The sequence below is a fragment of the Aquarana catesbeiana genome, linkage group LG01 (genome assembly GCF_042186555.1).
Source record: "Aquarana catesbeiana isolate 2022-GZ linkage group LG01, ASM4218655v1, whole genome shotgun sequence".
NCBI lineage: Eukaryota > Metazoa > Chordata > Amphibia > Anura > Ranidae > Aquarana > Aquarana catesbeiana.
This window is the reverse complement of record NC_133324.1, coordinates 324588294-324609274: the sequence shown is the minus strand read 5'-3', so window position 1 is coordinate 324609274 and position 20981 is coordinate 324588294. Positions and strand designations below refer to the sequence as shown.

The 20981-nt window shown below is 40.4% G+C and overlaps 1 protein-coding gene across 2 annotated transcripts in view; it reads right to left on the bottom strand.

The window, feature by feature from the left end:
- NF2 (NF2, moesin-ezrin-radixin like (MERLIN) tumor suppressor) overlaps positions 1-20981 on the bottom strand; it is a 156404-nt gene that overhangs the window by 72945 nt on the left and 62478 nt on the right. For both annotated transcript variants that reach the window (XM_073630703.1, XM_073630693.1), the window contains exons 12-15: positions 10139-10261; positions 9789-10006; positions 7647-7752; positions 2687-2820 (exon numbers count right to left, since the gene is read on the bottom strand). In XM_073630703.1, coding sequence (XP_073486804.1) covers positions 2687-2820; positions 7647-7752; positions 9789-10006; positions 10139-10261 — 581 coding nt within the window. The remainder of the gene's footprint in view (positions 1-2686; positions 2821-7646; positions 7753-9788; positions 10007-10138; positions 10262-20981) is intronic.

Sequence of the window (20981 nt, the reverse complement as noted above, 5' to 3'; positions counted from 1 at the left end):
GAAAAAAAATGATAAAAAATTAATTTGAGTACAGTGTAGCATGACCATGCAATTGTCATTCAAAGTGTAACAGCTCTGAAAGCTGAAAGTTGGCCTGAGCAGGAGGGGGGTTTAAGTGCCCAGTAAGCAAGTGGTTAAAATACACCTATGATAAAAATTATTGACCCTTCATTTCTTGTAAGTGAGCAAAAGTAAAAAATCTGCAGGGGATCAAATAATTATTTTCCCCACTGTATATATAAATGCATGCATATACAGTTGTGCTCATAAGTTTACATACGCTTGCAGAATTTAAGATTTCTTGGCCATTTTTCAGAGAATATGATTGATAACAAAAAACATTTCTTTCACTCATGGTTAGTGTTTGGCTGAAGCCATTTATTATCAAATCAACTGTGTTTACTCTTTTTAAATCATAATCACAACAGAAACTACCCAAATGACCCTGATCAAAAGTTTATATACCCTGGAATGTTTGGCCTTGGTACAGACACAGAAGGTGGCACACACACGTTAAAATGGCAATTAAAAGGGTAATTTCCAACATTTGTGGCTTTTTAAATCACAGTTGGTGTCTGTATATAAATAGTCAATGAGTTTGTTAGCTCTAACACAGGCTAGACACTGAGCCATGAGGAGGTAGAAAAGAACAGTCAAAAGACCTGCGTAACAAGGTAATGAAACTTTACAAAGGTGGAAAAGGATATAAAAAGATATCCAAAGCCTTGAATATGCCAGTCAGTACTGTTTAATCACTTATTAAGAAGTGGCTTTTGGTACTAAGCCAAGGTCAGGTAGACAAAGAAACATTGCAACCACAACTTGCGGAAGAATTGCTCAGGATACAAAGAAAAACCCACAGGTAACCACAGGGGAAATGCAGGCTGCTCTCCAAAAAGGCGGTGTGGTTGTTTTTAAGGAGCAAAATTCAACGATACTTGAACAAAAAAGAGCGGCATGGTTGAGGCGCCAGAAGGAAGCCTTTACTGTGCCAATGCCACAAAAAAGCCAATGAGGCATGTCAAGGTGTTGTTGGGCATATTGTAACCAGGCTTTTTTGTGGAACATGTACAGTAAACGCTTCTTTCTGGCAACTTGACCATGCAGCTCTCTTTTGTTCAAGTATCATCGTATTGTGCTCCTTAAGAACAACCACACCATCTTTTTCCAGAGCAGCCTGTATTTCTCCTGAGGTTACCTGTGGGTTTTTCTTTGTATCCCGAACAGCTCCTGTGGCAGTTGTGGCTGAAATCTTTCTTGATCTACCTGACCTTGGCTTGGTATCAAGAGATCTCCAAATGTTCCACACTTCTTAATAAGTGATTAAACAGTACTGACTGGCATATTAAAGGCTTTGATTATCTTTTTAGATCCTTTTACATCTTTGCAAAGTTTCATTACCTTGTTACGCAGGTCTTTTGACTGTTCTTTTCTACCACCTCATGGCTCAGTGTCTAGCCTGCTTAGTGCATTCACGTTAGCGCTAACAAACTCATTGACTATCTATACACAGACGCCAATTGTGATTTAAAAAGCCACACATGTGGGAAGTTAACCTTATAAATTACCATTTTAACATGTGTGTGCCACCTTCTGTGTCTGTACCAAGGCCAAACATTCCAGGGTATGTGAACTTTTGATCAGGGTCATTTGGGTAGTTTCTGTTGTGATTATGATTTAAAAAGAGTAAACACAGTTTATTGATAATAAATGGCTTCAGCCAAACACTAACCATGAGTGAAAGAAAAATTTTTTTGTGTTATCATTCATATTCTCTGAAAAATGGCCAATAAATAAATAAATTCTGCCAGGGTATGTAAACTTATGAGCACAACTGTACATACACACTGTAAATTTGTATTAATAAATAAATTAGAAAGCATTTACTTCTTTTTTTTACATGATATAAATAATAAAATACAATTTTATGAGAAATTCAGCGCACCTAAATCATCCATTGACTAATCATGCACAAATTCTGTGAAATCTTCATATTGTACGGAAAAATTATACCCTAGCTATTGTCCCAAATACAAACACAAGCTTTTGTATAGCAGCTGTATGACTGTTTTATGCAAGTGTCTGACAAAAGTGCAATGTGCTAAAGCATCATTGTAGAAGGCCCGAGGGCACCTTTTAAATCATGTTGATAGCGATAGCTAGGCTGTTTGGTATGCAAATTAACTCATTTCTAAGCCTTTGTGTAAAGGTAAGAGTCAGATTGATTAGTAAGAATTATTAAACCTTAGTGATCATAGCCAGATGTCAGTACAGAGTGTACATGATATAAAATGTGCCGTGCTCTAACAAAATAAAGGATTTATGGAGAGACAGGGATAAGGTATGTTCTTAGTAAGCTATTTATAGGTATAATCAGCCATATTTGCATGCATTTCCCTTGTAATATCATTTATGCCCTCACCTCAATCTACATATAAATCAGCTACTGTCCTTTTCATAAAAATAGGGGTATGGCTGCCAGTCATGCAATAATGCCCATGGGTCCAAACCAATTACTAAAAAAACTACTGTATGACTTCAGTGTATACTGTATATTCCACACCATCACTTGACATTTGCACGACTGACAGCATACACAGAATGAGAAGTTAATTCAGAAATGTCAGCTGAAATATTTTTCTGCTGTATGCAGTTAAAAGCGCACAGTCCCCACCCCGCCTCTTACTTTTCTTTCTCTATTTCCATGGACAGGCGTTTCATATCTGTGTCCTTGAAATCGTAGGGCAGACTGTCACTGAGCAGGCTGAAGCTTGGCACATCTACAGGGGGCACAGAGCTACTGCTGGTACCTGCTGCTTGCTGAAAAAGTAATGACTTACGATTAGAGAAATTGCAAGTTTTAGAAATGGAAGAAACGACAAAAACTAAACTAAAATAATATTGTTCATCTGCTTTCTGAGTCTGTCAGGTACGGCACTTTAAGTGCCGAACCAAGCACCAATACGGACAGGAAAAGCTTACACTAGTATAATCCTAAGTGCCAAGCACAAATTGTATTGACACGACAATAACATGCTAATATTGTCCAATGTGGTCTGCTACGATCATGTGTGCCCTTTACACTGTACCACTGTAATGCCCCGTACACACGATAGGATTTTCCGACGGGAAATGTTCGATGGGAGCTTGTTGTCGGAAATTCCGACCGTGTGTAGGCTCCATCGGACATTTTCCATCGGAATTTCTGACAAGCAAAATTTGAGAGCTGGATCTCAAATTTTCCGTCAACAAAATCCATTGTCCTAAATTCCAATCGTGTGTACACAATTCCGACGCACAAAGTTCCACGCATGCTCATAATCAAGCAGAAGAGCAGCACTGGCTATTGAACTTCATTTTTCTCGGCTCGTCATACGTGTTGTACGTCACTGCGTTCTTGCCGTTTGGAATTTACGACAAGATTTGTGTGACCAAGACAAGTTTGAGCCAACATCCGTCGGAAACTACTACTACTACTACATTAAAGTAGAATTACAGGATAAACCCAACTAGTCTTAAAAACTTTTCTCCCCCCTCCTAACACTTATGCTATCAAATTTGTGCTGAGCTGGGTACACACTATAAGAAAATCAGAAGAAAAATTCCGTACGAGGCACCATCTTTCGATTTTCATAAAGTGTCCACACAACTTTCAATGTCTGACTCAGACTTTTCAAATGAAAATTTCCAAAGGGAAAAACTTTCTTGTACGATTTTCGTTTAACGTGTACACTTTTTGTACGGTTTTCGTGTGTGAAAAATCAGATGCGAAAGACTGTGCATTATCAGAAACAACAAACAATTTAAAGAAAGCCGTTTTACGAGAATTTTCGCACATGTTTTTCATGCTCGGTTCTGACTTGCTGTGGAAGATGGAGGAAAACCGGACAATTGTCCACTAGATTTCCTTACTGTGTACCCAGCTAAAGAAGGATGTATATCCACTTCATTCCCCGCGTATTGTCAAATGACGTCCACAGATCTCCCATCCTGGGCGGGCGTCATATGACATCCTCCGCGTCACTGAGGAGCCGATGCGCGTGCCCACCAGGCGCGATGTCCACCGGGCACCCATGATCGCTCCTGACAGAGCAGGAACATGGATCTGTGTGTGTAAACACACAAATCCACGTTCTGTCAGGGGAGAGGAGACAGATCGTGTGTTCCTAGTATATAGAGACACTATAACTTTTGCACAAACCAATCAATATATGCTTATTACATTTTTTTCACCAAAAATATGTATAATACATATCAGCCTAAACTGAGGAAAACAATTTGTTTTTGTTTTTTTAAATTTGAGATATTTATTATAGCAAAAAGTAAAAAAATTGTGTTGTTTTCAAAATAGTCGCTTTTTTTTGTTTATAGCGCAAAAATTAAAAACGCAGAGGTGATCAAATACCACCAAAAGAAAACTACATGTGGGGAAAAAAAGGACATCAATTTTGTTTGGGTACAGCGTCGCATGACCGCGCAATTGTTAAAGCGATGCAGTGCCGTATCGCAAAAAATGGCCCGGTCAGGAAGGGGGGGGGGGGGTAAATTCTTCCAGTGGATATACTTACCTATTTTCAACCTGCTCTGGTCGCGTGATCTGGCTCTCCTGTGTTGGTCATCAGTGGCTGCAGGGGAGAGGAAGGAGCGCCGACCTCGGATGGGTCATAGGAGCCTATGGGTGACATCAGCGTTACAGACTTCACCAGCCATTGTTGTGCGTTCTCTCCTCTCCCTTGCAGCCAATGCTGGCTTACAGAGGATTACGTGACCAGACCAGAGCATGCTGAAAACATGCAAGTATGTACTTCTTTCTTACACAGAATAAGCATACAGTGGGGAAAATTATTATTTGATCCCCTGCAGATTTTGTAAGTTTGCCCACTTACAAAGAAATGAAGGGTCTATAATTTTTATCATAGGTGTATTTTAAATGATAGAGACAGAAGAAGATCAACCAAAAATCCAGAAAAAACACAATACAAAATGTTATAAATAGAGTTGCAGTTCATTGAGTAAAATAAGTATTTGATCCCCAAGCAAAACATGACTTGGTATTTGTTGGAAACGTTTCTTGTAGTTGGTTACAAGGTTTGCACACATCTCAAGAGGGATTTTGGTCCACTCTTCTTTACAGATATTCTCTAAATCCTTAAGATTTCTTGGCTGTCACTTGGCAATTCGAAGTTTCATCTGCCTCCGTAAATTTTCTATAGGATTAAGGTCTGAAGCCTGGCTAGGCCACTATGACCTTAATGTGCTTCTTCGTCAGCCACTCCTTTGTGGTCTTGGTGGTATGTTTTGGGTCATTGTCATGCTGGAAAACCCAGCCACGAACCATCTTCAGTGTTCTGGCTGAGGGTAGAAGGTTCTCATCCAAGATTTTACAATACATGGCCCTGTCCATTGCCCCCTCAATGCGGCAAAGTTGGCCTATGCCTTTAGCAGAGAAACAGCCCCAAAGCATAATGTTTCCACCTCCATGCTGGACTGTAGAGATGGTGCTCTTAGGGTCATAGTCAGCATTTTTCTTCCTTCAAACACGGCGAGTCGAGTTAACGCCAAAGAGCTCCATTTTGGTCTCATCTGACTAAAGCATTTTCTCCCAATCCTCCTCTGAATCATTTAGATGTTCATTGGCAAACTTCAGATTGGCCTTTACATGTGCTCTCTTGAGGAGGGGGACCTTGGGGGCGCTGCAGGATTTCAATCCACAGTGGCGTTTTGTGTTACCACTGATTTGTTTGGTGTCTGTGGTCCCAACTGCCTTGAGACCATTCACAAGCAACTCCCATGTAGTTTTTTTTGGGCTGATCCCTCACTTTTTCATGATCATCCTTACCCCATAAGGCAAAATCTTGCATGAAGCTCCATACTGATGGTGATTGAGGGTTATTTTGTATTTTTTCCTTTTGCGAATAATCATTCCAACAGTGGTCTCCTTATCACCCAGCTTCTTGCTGATGGTCTTGTAGCCCATTCCAGCCTTGTGCAGGTCTACAATCTTGTCCCTGACATCCTTTGACAGCTCTTTGGTCTTGCCCATAAAGGTGAGGTTTGAATGGAAAAAAGATTCTGTGGACAGGTGTCTTTAATATACATAAGGAGTTATCCTTAGGAGCACCTTTTTAAATGAACAGGATGAATCTGTGTACCACATGAGCACATACTGTAGCCAGTCTGTGGGAGCCAGAATTTTTGTTGGTTGGTAGGGGATCAAATACTTATTTTACTGAACTGCAACTCAATTTATAACATTTGTGTCATTTGTTTTTTTCTGGATTATTGGTTGATAGTCTGTCTCTTTCATTCAAAATACACTTACAAAGAAATTAAGGGTCTATAATTTCTATCATAAGTGGTAAGTGGACAAACTTACAAAATCTGCAGGGGATCATTTTTTTCCCCCACTGTAGATGTTAAGGGGGTGGGGGGGGGGGGGGCATTTTTGAGACTATTTAGGTTCATTCCAGAATTCTGCTTTATGAGTACATTTAATCTCACTTAGGGCCTGTGTGGAAGGGCTTTCGTTCGCTCCAAACAGGTTTAACATTCCCATACAAGTCTATGTAAATGCAAAACCTGCTTGGAGGTAAGTGAAATGCAGATCAGAAGCAGATCAACTACAGGACAAATGCACCCATCATTGAATGAGCTCAGAAGAGTCTAAGCCCTGGTTCACATTGATGCTACTTTGAAATCGTGCTACTATTGAAGTAGCGTGATTTCAAAGTAGCAGGACAGGACGATTTCAGGTGCTACTTGAAAGACATCTGTGTGGCTTTATAGATGTCTATTGAAGTCATCCCTGGTGTCTCCTGCTGGTGAAAAATGGAATTGCAAAATGACTATTAATGCTGTCACTGAGGCACTGCACAGTTAACACAATATAATAAAAAAAGTTAGTGTCTAGGGACCTCTACACATATGAATGGTTACTAAGACAACCAATCAATCAGGTTTAGTGCCACTTTAAATAGCCAAGTAATCCTGTTTGAATTACCTAGTTAGTGTAATAGTAAATACAATTGTTCTAAGAATCTATTAGGTTCAGAAGAAATGAAAAACTGTGCATGGACCATTAACCCTACGGAGGTCGTTAGGCTACACATATAAAGTCTAAATGGATTTCAAATCAGTGACCTAGCAGTGTAAATGAAAACCATAACATGCACAATCTTAAACATATTCACCAGATTCCAATGTACAGAAAAGAAATATGCACAAGGGTCACACATGTAAGAACACTTTCATGAAGTACACCTAGCAGTAAATACATTTACTGCATGCTAAATAATGTGTAAAGTCCTCGGTAGATAAGACAATAACTGAATGATTTCCACCGCATGCAGACGGTTGCGGTGGGTGACGTCATTTTCCTGAAATCCTCCTCTCAAACAGTCTTTGAAAGGCTGCGTATAGGTACAATCACTTGTCTAGACTCTGGAGCTGGAACCTTGATTTATCAAAACAAAGTACAACTGCTGTTGTACATTGTGACATAACAGAAATTAGTTAAGCAGACTTACAAAATACTGATCGATCTGCTGAAATCAATGGAACAGAAAAATGAAAATGCGTGTAACCGATTTAAGCAGGGTATATCCCAAAAGTTTGGGATAATGATTTCAAAAAGTTAAATGCCTTACCGTATAGGCTGATTTGCTGGTGATTTCCAATAGCTTTTGTTTGGCTCTGCGTTCAGACTCTCTGGCTTCTTGTAAATCTTGCTTCAACTGCTCTGCTTCTTTTGCTCTTAGACACAGATAGAAGTAATATCATTACTGTGTGCAAATTGGGAACCCCCTGTTTAAAGTTTGTGTCAAGTGTTTGATTTTCAAACATGTTTCCACATGAAAGCTTTATTTCATTTCTTCCGGAAAGTCACGTGGGTTTATATTTATATATTTTACCAATCGGTTGTTTACAGAATGACAGTTACATAGTTGGTAAGGCTGAATAAAGGCACAAGTCCATCCAGGTCAAACTGTGTGGGTGTGAATGTGTGTTTATGTCAATAATTCCTATAGCTCTATATTACATTCACTGAAATGCCCATCCAATCGATTTTTGAAAATATTGACACTCCTGCCAACACCACCGCTTGTGGAAGGGAATTCCACATCCTTACTGCTCTGACAGTAAAGAACCCTCTATGCAGTTTAGGTGTAAACCACTTCTCTGCCAATTTCAGTGAGTGGTTGTGTGTCTTTTTAAGCGCCCTGAAACTAAAAATATTTTTTTTCCCCCTATGCTAGAATCACCAAATTTAAATATTTGTATATCGCTATCATATCACCTCAAATGCATCTCCAGGGAGAATACGTTTAATGCTTGTAGTCATTCCTTGTAACTGCAGTCCTCCAATCACCTTATTATCTCCGTTGCCCTTCTCTGGACTCTCTCCAGTTCCAGCACATCCTTCCTGAGGACTAGTGACCAGAACTGGATGACATACTCAAGAAGCAGCCGGATGAGTTTTGTAAAGTAGCCGAATTATCCATTGAGTAAATAACCTTTTTTACATGCTAACACTCGGCTTGCTTTGCTTGCTGCAGATTGGCATTGCACACCATTGTTGAGCCTGTCAGCTTCTAGGACCCCTAGACCCTTTTTCCATCCTGAATTCCCCAAAAAGTTCTCCCCCTAGCGAGAAACTTGCATTTATATTTTTATATGCATTACTTTACATATTGCAACATTAAACCTCATTTGCCATGTAGCTGCCCACCCCTTTATTTTATTGAGGTCTTCTTGTAAGGTTTCTATATTCTGTGGTGAAGTTATTGCCCTGCTTAGCTTTGTATTGTCAGCAAACTCTGAAATTGAACCATTTATGCCAACCTCTAGCTTGTTTATGAATAAATTAAACAGAATTGGTTCCAGGACAGAACCTTGGGGTAACCCACTTACCACTTCAGTCCATTCTGAATATTCGCTATCACCACCCTTTGAACGCACCCCTGTCACAAGTTTTCTATGCAGGTACATACCAACAAACCTCAAATTTTTAAATTTGACATTTCTGAGAAAATGGATTGAATACTTTTGCAAAATCTAAATATACACATCCATAGGCCACAGGCCTTCCTTTATCTAGATGACAGGCCACTTCCTCTTAGAATGTTAACAGATTGTTCTGGCAAGAACAATCTTTCAATAAATCCATGATGATTACTACGAATTATATTGTTTTCATCAGCAAATTCTTGGATGTAGTCCCTTACGTCCCTTAGTTTACATACTATCAATGTTAAACTGACAGGCCTGTAATTTCCAGGTATATCTCAGCCCTTTTTTATACATGGGTACCATGTTGGCTTTTCCCCAGTCAGCTAGTACCATTCCTGTCATATGCTGTCCATAAAAATTAGGAACAACGGTCTGGCTATAGCCTGGCTAAGTTCTTTAAGGACTCTCGGGTGTAAGCCATCAGGTCCTGGGATTTATGTTAAGATTTTCAAATCCAGTTCTGACACTGGCTTCTGTTAGCCACAAGGGTACATTCTGTGTTGTGTTGCTAAAAATACAGTCTTGATACTATACCCCTCCGTATTCTTTGTAAAAACTGAGGAGAAGAATGAATTTAGTACAGATGCCTTCTTCTGGTCTTTGGTAACTAACTTCTCCTGATCATCCTTTATGGGGCCAATATGCTCTGTGTCAGAGCAAGTCCAGACATCTTTGCACAACCACTAAATTTGTGTACATAGCAATGCCTAAAACTAGAATGAAAAACATATGGACAAGGGCAATGCTTTACCCATTGTCTCATAAACACATCACCTTACCTTCTTTCAGACTCTTCTGCCATCTTGAGTGCCAACATCTCTGTCTCTAGCACTTTCTGTTCCATGAGTCGCTTTTCTTCTTCACTGCGAATGGCTGTAGCTTTAATTCTCTGTATCTCCTGCTCAGCCTCAGCTGCTTTTTGGGCAAGCAGTTTAGCTTCTTCCTCTGTGATTTGAGCTTTTTCTGCTAGCAAATCTGCTGTTTCTTCGGACCTCATCTAGATGGAAATAAATAAAGGCGACTAACAATTCTATCAGTGTCCAAGCATGATGACTCATGAGTCACTTCTTTTATAAATACAGGGTTATCCCAGCAATTGTGACTTTAGGACAGTGTATTCATGTCTCACCAACGCATCATTGGCCATTTGTGCCTCTTCCTTCAGCTGCAAGAGTCTTCTTTCAAGCTCATCACGTGTTCTCTCGGCCTCTTCTCTCAATTGCTTTTCCCGTGCAAGCCGCTGACGCTCCATCTGCAGGGAATTCAAAATTGGTTTTAGCATAACCGCTTTGGATAACCCAAACAAGATAAAGTTGCCGTTTTCATCCATGGTCAGCAACAAAGCTCAGTAAATGAGATCACTGCACTCGTGCGCCCAACTTCTATTGTTGCTGTAAAAGGGTTTCTCTCTCTCTTACACGAGTTTAACACGTATTTTGCATTAATGAAAAAATACATTGGAAACAGAGCAACTCCATGGCAGTGGAGGGAGCTGAACTGAGAACTCTGGCAAATGTTTCCAATAGATAAAGAAGCTTTGGAATGTTTTGGTCTATCAATAACCATCCATAAATAAAATTTCAGTACTGAATGAACAGATCTATTATAAAGTTGATTACGCTAAATACTAAGGGTGCAACGAACGGAAATTTTGGTGCCGAAACCGAAAATGAAGGATGCACTGGGCCAAAAACCGATACCGAAAATGACAGTTCTTAAAAAATATTTAGATTTTTATAGATATAACTGTATTATATTCAACTTTTTAATATCATCAGATTAAATTAATATGAATTTATCGTTGGACATTATTGGCACCTTTAGTGCAAGAAAGAAAAAATCTAACCATCTCTTGTATCATGTCTGCAATCTTACTTAAAACTAAACACACTGCTAATAGTATTAGCAAAATTCCCATTCAGTGCACCTCTAGCAGACATGATACAAGAGATCAAGGCAGCCTCACCAGTGCCGTCACATGCAGCCTCACCAGTGCCGTCACATGCAGCCTCACCAGTGCCCAGCAGCCTCACCAGTGCCCATCATATGCAGCCTGCCTGTGCCCAGCAGCCTCACCAGTTCCCGTCATAGGCAGCCTCGGCAGTGCACAATAGCCTAACTAGTGCCTGTGCCTAGCAGCCTCACCAGTGCCCATCATATGCAGCCTGCCTGTGCCCAGCAGCCTCACCATATGCAATTTAGCAAGTGCCCATCATATGCAGTCATATGCAGCCCAGCCAGTGCCCATCATATGCAGCCTGCCAGTGCCCAGCAGCCCCCACCAGTGCCCGTCATATGCAGCCTCCTGTGCCCAGCAGCCTCACCAATTCCCGTCATATGTAGCTTTGCAAGTGTCCATCATATGCAGCCCAGCCAGTGCCTGTCATATGCAGCCTGCCAGTGCCCAGCAGTCCCACCAGTGCCCGTCATATGCAGCCTGCCAGTGCCCAGCAGCCCCACCAGTGCCCGTCATATGCAGCCTGCCAGTGCCCAGCAGCCCCACCAGTGCCCGTCATATGCAGCCTGCTAGTGCCCATCATATGCAGCATGCCAGTGCCCAGCAGCCTCACCACTGCCCAGAAGCCCCGCCAGTGCCTATCATATGCTGCTTCCCCGTGCCCAGCAGCTTTACCAGTGCCCATCCCGCCTCCTGTAATCACGTCACGCTGATTCAATGTCCCACCATTGGATTAGTGTGCTGTCTATCAAAGGAGGCGGGGACACTGTTACTTTGGCCAGGCAATTCAGCTCCATGATTGCGGCGAGGGGAGGAGGAGGAGGGAGGGAGTGGAGGACTGGGCGCCAGGTTGACACTCCCGCAATGGGCGGCACCTGGGGCGGACCACGCCCCATTACTGTATCGATTTTTTTTTTTCATTCGGCCGAATGAATAAACGCAGTTTTTGGCCGATAAATTTCAGCAGACGAAATTTCGGCGCACCTCTACTAAATACATGTAGGCAATAGAACCAAAGCATACTCTTATGTACATCAACAATATATTCAGAAAATTACAGAAATTCTCATGGAATCTTCACATTATTTTACCTAAAGCAGGTTATATTGTTAAACAATGGATGAATGATTTCTCCATATTTAGCCATAAACTTCATATAAGAACAGCTTACAGAGTACATACAAGGAAATACTCTAGTCTTGCTTGACTACATTATTTAGATAAATTTATATAGACAGTATGTTTTAGGCAGGTGTAAAAAGATGCTGTAAATGAAAAAAGCTTAAAAAAAAAAAAAAGTGTTAATAGTTTATTTTATACCATAATATCAGGGATGCATATGATTGGCTGTATGTTTGGGGTTGTTGTCCTGCTGAAGAATAAATATATGGCCAATGTCATTAAGAACTATTTTCAGGGTAAAGAACGACAAGGAGTCCTGGAAGTAATGGTTTGGCCCCCACAGAGCCCTGATCTCAACATCGAGTCTGTCTGGGATTACATGAAGAGACAGAAGGATTTCAGCCAGCCTACATCCACAGATCTGTATTAGTTCTACAAAATGTTTGGAACAACCTTCCTTCAAAAACGTTGTGCACAACAACGGTGTACCTAGAAGAATTGATGCCGATTTGAAGCCAAAAGGGTAGTCACACCAAATATTGGATTTGATTTAGATGTTTTCTGTTCGATTATTCTTATCAATTTACAAAATGCAAAGTAAACAATTAAAAGTTATATAGTTTTTGAAAGCATTATTATTTTACAGCATTCCTTCACACCTGCCTAAAACTTTGCACAGTATTGTATCTATACCTAAAACTTTTGCACCGTAATATACATACACACATACAGTATGGTGCAAACGATTTAGGCAGGTGTGAAAAAAATGCTGTACATCAAGAAAGTTTTCAGAGAAAGAAATGTTTAGTTTATTAACAAAAAAAATAAATAAATAATGGAACATAAGAGAGATCCAAATCCTACCAATATTTGTGTGAACGCCCTTTGCCTTCAAAACAGCAAACATCTTGGAGAACTAACCCCAGATCTTCTGTGAATGAAGGCTGCCTCAGATCCTTCGGTCTCTTCATGTAATCCCAGACAGACTCCATGATGTTAAGATAAGGGCTCGGGGGGGGGGGGTTCTTCTTTACACTGAAAGGTAGTTCGTAAGGACATTGGCTGCATGTTTGGGGTCGTTGTCTAAATTTGGGGCCAAGCACACGTCACCCTGATGGTATGGCATGATGAGCAAGTATCTGCTTGTATACCTCAGCATTGAAGACACCATTGATCCTGACCAAATTTTCAGCTCCATTTGCAGAAATGCAGTCCCAAACTTGCAAGAAACCTCCACCGTGCTTCACTGTGGTCTGCAGACACTCATTATTGCACTGTTGTCCAGCCTTTCGGTGAACAAACTGCCTCCTGCTACAGCCAAATATTTAAATTTTGTGCCTAGTTGAAACGCTTAGCCTTGTTTCCACATTGGAAGTATGGCTTTTTGGCCTCAATTCTTCCATGAAGACAACTTCTGACCAGACTTCCCTTGACAGTAGATGGGTGTTATTGGGTCTCATTACAAGCTTCTGTTTAATGAGCATCCTGGAAAACCAGAAGCCGATCAGCATCTGATCAGTGCAGCACCTGATCAAGTTATGGCAGGGGGGCGGTCACCCTGTCACAACACAATGGCACAGCGACTGCCTCCATTTTTTTTTTGTTCAGCCAGCTGGGTTGACGAAAAAAAAAACTTCCTGTGTGTACCAGGCTTTACAGAACTAGGATGACCTGAGTTTGTGGAAACAACATTACTACATGTGTAGAAATGACAGATTAGTGAGGAACTACACTGCAGAAAGACCTTGCTATCAGCTCATCGTTCCAATATACAGGTAATAATGTTTTCAAATTAATCTTTTATCTAGCAAAGCAGAAGGATTTGGAATTTGCCTTGTGCAAGCTTATGTATGTGGAATGGCCGATTTCAAGCTTTCTGTTGGTCACAGAGATTTTTTTTTATCCTTTAAGCTTTTTTTTGGCTTGGTTTTAGATATAGTGGGGGAACTCTAGAGTAGGGGTTTCCAACCTTTTGACCTTCCTGAGCCACATTGGAAGAAGAGGAATTGGCTTAGGCTGCACATGAAATGCACTAACAATAAGGATAGCTGATGAGCAGAAAAATTTGGGCAGATCACAATTTAAAGTAGACTATAGGCAAAATTCTGTTTTCAATTTTGGATAGAGTAAGGGGGGAGGGTTATAACCCCTAACAGTTAATTTTTTTGCCTTCTGTGCTCCATTGGGAAGATTTCCCTTAATTTCCTGTCCCATAGCCAAAACAGGAAGTGAAATGAAATCCCTGCAAATTAAGGGAGCCCCTTGGGGCCCCCCAGGTCACCAGAAATAGTGTCCCCATTGGAAGATTTCTCATTACTTTCCTGGGGACAACCTAAAATCTGAGATCTTTTTTTACTTCCACTTTAAATGATAATGGTAAACAGGATAAATAGAGAAGGTGAATTTCCCTAACAGGAACAGACAGCAATGGAAAACATGAAATGGTTTCTAATCCATTTTCACCCTATCCAAAACTTTAAAAGCTGATGACATGAACAAGGCATGATTGTGAAAAGTTGAATATTTTTCTTTGGGAAGATAAAACTTATAAAAGTCCAGTAAAGAGACACTCTCAAATGTTTCTTTGGTTGTATGTTTGATTGCTAGGTATAAAAGCATTTTTACAAAAAAATTCCAGAAAAATTCACCATTCTTAAATTTACGATTTTGTGTTAGGCCACATTGATACCCGCCTTAGGACGCAGGTTGGACACACCTGCTTTAGAGCTTCCATCAGGTTTTCATTGCTGTCTGTGTCCCTTTTGAGAAGATCGCCCCTGACTTCTTTATGGAAAGGTCAGAACTTCTGAAAATGTTCATATCGCTGTCTGTGCCTGTCATAACAATAAGGCTTTATGTACAAGGGACGTTTTTACAACCTCTCCTGAACTATTAACTTGACACATAGCAACCCACGTTTAAAACATCAGTTTTGCCGCGTTTACATGCCGTGTTTATAAAAAAAAAAAAAAGTTTTTGTTTGTTTGTAAATGACCAAAAATGAAAAACGCCTATTAATGAAACACGGCTAAACGCGGGTTACCGTGTTTGGTGTCTGAAACGTCAGAAACGTCAGAAACTTTGGCGTCTGAACTCATTTTTTTGCCTTAAAAAATTTTTTAAAAAAAGAAGGCCTATAAACGCAACTACCTATTTTTTGGACCAGAAAACACAGAAATATGATGGTAAACTGCAGCAGAGAATGACATTTTGCGACCCGAATTTGGGGCCCCATATATCGGGGCTACTTGGTGCTAGGAACCCCAAATTTGGGGTACAAACACAGTGGATCTAGCACTATAACATATCCAAATTTGGGGTTCCTAGCACCAATTGGCTCCAAGATACAGGGCCCCAAAGTCGGGTCGCAAAATGTCAAGCACTTTTCTGTAGCAGAGAATGACATTTTGCGACCCGACTTTGGGGCCCCATAGCTTGGGGCCACTTGGTGCTAGGAACGCCAGCTTTGGATATGTTGTAGTGTTAGTCCCACTGTGTTAGCACACCAAATTTGGGGTTCTTAGCACACCAAATTTGGGGTTTTGCAAATGTGGCAAAACGGGCGTTTCTAAACGCCGGTTTCAGCTTTTAAAAACATGTGTTCAGCAGAGTTTGCACCGGCGTCTCGTGTGCATGAAGCCCAACTCTTTGCTCAATTTTTTTTTTTTTTTTTTTTTGAATGGGCATCTGTGATATGAAGTGAAGTAAATTTTCCCCAATGGGGCCACAGAGATGTTTGCCAATGAAAAGGAGACAATAAAATGTTCCTCTAAAAGGAGGATAAGTGATACATTTACAGTAGCATTGTGTTTAGAGGTCTTTTTATATATACAGGTTTATATCTAGAGCATAGTTTATATAAGCAGACAATACATTTAAAACTTGGACTACATTTTTTAGTGAATATCATGCCAAAAATGAATGCCAGCAGGAATATCCTTAATGAGTCTAAACTGCTGAGCATAACATGGTGTTTTAGCTAGGTGACTGCTCCTTGCTCTTGAGGGTCATAACAAACACAAAGATCCCAAGGAACCCATAATCTAGGAAAACCTCTAATTAAACGTAAATGATGACATTGATCAGACACGAGTAGTGTATTACTGTCTCATCTTCCACATGAAAGAAGGGTCAGGACCAGGTCCTCTCATTTTCATTAATATGCAAAGATATTTTCAAGTTGTTCCTATTAAAAAAGTTGCGGCTGAAGGAGGAAAATTCGTTATCGTAGGCTTCTTTGCAAGCCTTGAAATGCTCCTGTAAAGATGTTTTTTCTCCTAAAACAACATCTCCTTTCATGTTAAATAAAATCACACTACGAGGTTTGTGCGTGCATTATGTTTGAAGATGTATTTTTGAAGTATGCTGTATTAGTTCTGCTGCTAGAGCTTTCCATTTGTCTTAGTGATGAAGTCCCAGATAGGGAATCGCATCAAATTCAGAAAATGACAGCATAACTAGTAGCAAGTAAGAAGGCAGATGAGTCAACATTTGTAGGTCCACGCAAGGTATTCAAAGTGGACTCTGCTGGCAAGGCAAAACGCATTTCAGCTCTATGTAGTAAATAAAAAGGACACTGGCAACAGCGCTCCATTTTATATGTATCCCCCTCAAGGAATTTTATCTGGATATAAAATCTTTCCATTTACTTTTCATAGTGTGCACACTGATGAGTTCAGCAGCATCTGTTCTACTATCAGGCTTTTCTTGTTAAATAATAAAGACTTTTTATGGGTTTACAGATGTACTTCTATAGAACAGAAGTAGAGGAAGGTGCTCTATGTGACCAGCTATACAAACAGGATCCAAGGTACAGTGAAGTAAAATGAGCCTTGAACAATACCCTACAGTAGATACACTGCCCTCCATTATCTATTAAAAGCTATAGGAGCATTATAGGGAAGCATGTACAGGAGCTTCTAGCATTGCCTGATGAAGCAGGAGGGGTTTCACACCTCCATTTGCCCCTTCCATACAGTCTGCACTATGTTTTAGACAGACACTAGCAGACAACTGTTCTGTCCTTTTTACCTTTTGTGGCTTGGCTCCTTTTGTCGCTTATTCTGCCTACTTTAGCTCTATAAATCTCCTTGCAATGTACTTTCAGTTATACATTATTCCAAGCTCACAAAAAGCTTTTTATTGCTTGTACAATATGTTCTCTTATAAATACTTCTATGTAATAACTATGCCATCGAAATTTACATGTGCCATTGCAGCTTTAAGCTCAATCCAAGTACAGCACGAAAAGAGCCGCTAAAAAACGAGAGCGAAGGTCAGAAAAAACTGCCAGTTATTTTGAATAATAGCAGCTCTTTATTGAGAAACGCAACAGTACTTGCATTCTGAATGTTAAAGCCCAACTCCAGCAAAACTAAAAACCCTCCCTTGTAGTGGGGCTGAATGCTCAGTCATGTCTAGGCAATAGGAAATGCAGATTTAGTTACCAGATTTCCCACTCCCTGGCAGACAGCACTCCACTATGATCCGGTCCAATCATAGTGTATGGACCCAGTGCATATCAGTATGGATGACATCGGGGTGCATCTAACCACCGGAATGTAGTGGAAGCTGCCAGAGGATCTGATAAGTAAAAACATCCCCTAAAAATAAATATCTGACCCTTGCAGTGCAGACGTAGCCCCGTTACAAGGGAGGGTTTTCACTTTTCCTGGAGTGGTAAACTAATTGTTAACTGTAGAGCAGTGGTTCTCAACCTCAGTCCTCAAGTATACCCAACGAGCCAAGTTTTGAGAACTTCCCTTAGATAAAATAGCTCTTATCAATACAATGTTATTGATATTGATTTAACCACTTCAGCCCCGGAAGGATTTGCCCCTTTCCTGACCAGGCCATTTTTTGCGATACGGCACTGCATCGCTTTAACTGACAATTGTGCGGTCGTGCTTTATAAATGTGTGTTCAAGTGAAATAACCAAACCAAATATTATTAATAATAAATCACCACAGATTTTGCCCAGGGTCCAGTCTAAATAACCTAGATGTGGCATATTCATTACTGAATAAAGTATAGGATTTCAGTCAGCAGCAAGATAAAAGGAATTAAATATGCTGCTTCCCTAAATATGGATCAAACAAGGTTTTTGAACATTAGAAGACCACCCAAAATGATACTTACTGGAGGAGTTCAGAGAGCCAAGTAAGCTTTCAATCTACATTACAGTTCTTGTATGTACTCCCAAAACAACAATTCCCCATTCTGTTCCCATCCACAAAGCATTTTTAGCATTTCTGCCCTACCCAGTTTAGAAGCCTTCTAGTGGATTTCCCATTATATAGAATAAAATTCCAGCCAGAAGAGTGGAGCCCCAAATAATTGGCCAAGACAGGTGTACAGACGTGAGAACTCAAATTGACAGATCTTGCAAATACAGTTCCTGAGGCCAATAAGAAACCATCTATTTGTTTATTTCTCTTGCATCTACCAAAAACTGAAATATCAGTTTTGGGTGAACAGACTCTTGTATTGATTAGACATAGAACGTTATGCTACATTAAGTTGAGCACACACACTCGAGGAAAAAAAAAAAAAGAAGAAGAAAAAAAACATTTCCAATGATACCTGCATTGCAGCGGGATAAAAAGATCTGTCAAGGGCTCAATAAAATCAATGAATTCAGGTAAAAACGTGGTAGAAACCTGCATAGACTGCCTAAAATCAACTGACTATATGTGGATTATCCTTATCTCTGCAAGGATACTGACTGCTACACCGATGACAAAGAAGTAGAATTTTCAAAGCAAGCACGTCAAAATCCTATAAAGAATTACCTTCATGTGAAACTTCCATTAACGGCTCGCAATGGGAAAAAATACGACAAAAATTATTAACAAGCAATATTTCATTTTGATGAGGAATGCGATCTGGTGAGTCCAAGGGAAGACAACAGTGTAAGGCTCTATACCAAAGGGTAGACAAATCAGAAGTGTGGCGTATAGAATATACAGCAGGGTACACCTGTATAGGACTGCAGACTATACACTGAATGTACAGCACAGGGTGGATCGGTGTACAGTACAGAACATACAGTATAGTGTAGAGCAGGGGTCTCCAAACTTCCTGAACAAAGGGCCAGTTTACTGTCTTTCAGACTTTGAGGGGGCCGGACTGTGGCCAATGGGAGTAGAAAATACCCTGGCATCACTGGGAGTAAAGAATGCCCCATAATTGGTGCCATTGGGAGGCATATTGCCCAATTATTGGTATTATGGGAATAAATGGTGCCCCATCATTGGTGTCAGTGGGAAGAATAGGGCCCTGCAGTTGGTGTCAGTGGGAGGAATAGTGCCCCACTGCTAGGGACAGTGGTAAAAATAGTGCCCTATTGTTGGTATCAGCGACAAGAAGTGTGCCCCATTGTGGTGAAGGAATAGTGCCTTGTATCAGTAGGAGGAATACTGTTTTGCGTGCCTGATAAAGGCAAGCAAAGGACCACATCTGGCCCCTGGGCCGCAGTTTGGAGACCACTGGTGTAGAGTGATGTATAGTACAGAAATGTAAAGCTGAGTGTAGAGTGGTTACCAGTACAACATGTATAGCACAGTATACAATGTAGTGTGGTGTGCAGTATACAATGTACGGCATAGGGTGGATTAGTGTACAGTACAGTGTGGAGCAGTACACAGTGTGGATTGGTGTCAATACAGAATGTACAGTGCAGTATGCAGTACAGAATGTACAGCACAGTGTAGAATGGTGTGCAGTACATACACAATGTACAGCATGGACTGTGTACAGGGCAGATTTTAGTACAGTACAGAATATAGAGCACAGTGTACAGGGTAGAGTAGTGTGCAATACAGAATGCACAGTGTACAAGGTAGAATGATATATAGTATAGAGTACAGAATAGTGCAATGCTCAGTACATAGAGTGTGCATTTAATCACATTTGCTTTCCTAGCCAGTGCACCAATCCTAACTTCATGGGACTCTTATTGAAGGCAAGTGTACTTTCAGCAGGTAAGGATCATAAAGGGTTATATATCAGCAGCTAAAGTAAGCTGCATAAAGCCTTGGCAAACCGCTATTAGAATCAGGGAGATCTGCTCAAATTGGACATTTTCAGCTAATCTTCCACTGTTCTTATGTGGAGAAGAAGCCTCCAGCTCTGAAGGTGTTAACATAACAGTATGCATGCATATCAAAGCTGAGCGGAGGAAATATGCTGAGCCATATGATAAATGTACTGTAGGACAAGTGGGCAATGGGATATGAAGGAGAGTGAGCTCAGTGGAGGATTTACACATAGCCAGATAACTAGGAAAGGAGGGCATCGAGGTCTTACTCAGCACTGTATACAGGTATAAGAGGAGAATACAATCTACACTAAGCGCTGCCGTAGTAAACTTTTTCGCTTTTCGTTTCATTGCTCTTGTGAAATCCAACAGACACGCTAAAGACTTAAATCTACAGAATATCACTTGGAATCATGTCTAAAAGTAATTACAATAGATAAAGCATTTAAAGGTTACAACCTTCACCTCAGTAATCTGTGCAGTTACAACAGTCATGAATCATCCTCACTTAACACTGCAACATCATTGCCTTACTACTTGTATTGGTCATGTTCCTGGAGCTCAGAGTGGTCAATAAACATTGCGCTCCGACATACACGAGTGACAAGGCAATGAGCGCAGAAAAAAAAAAAAAGCACAGCTACTGGTATTTAAAGATGAATACCGGTCTACACTGAAACAATTAAACAGTTTTTAATGATGGCAATTATCGTTTTTTTATAAGAAGTTAACGGCAATGATCTTTTTTTTTTATTATTATTATTATTATTTTTTTTTTTTTACAAATATTAAAAAGGTAATGGCAGCAATGTTTAAATTTCTACATACAGACTTCTACTTACACCCTGCTATCA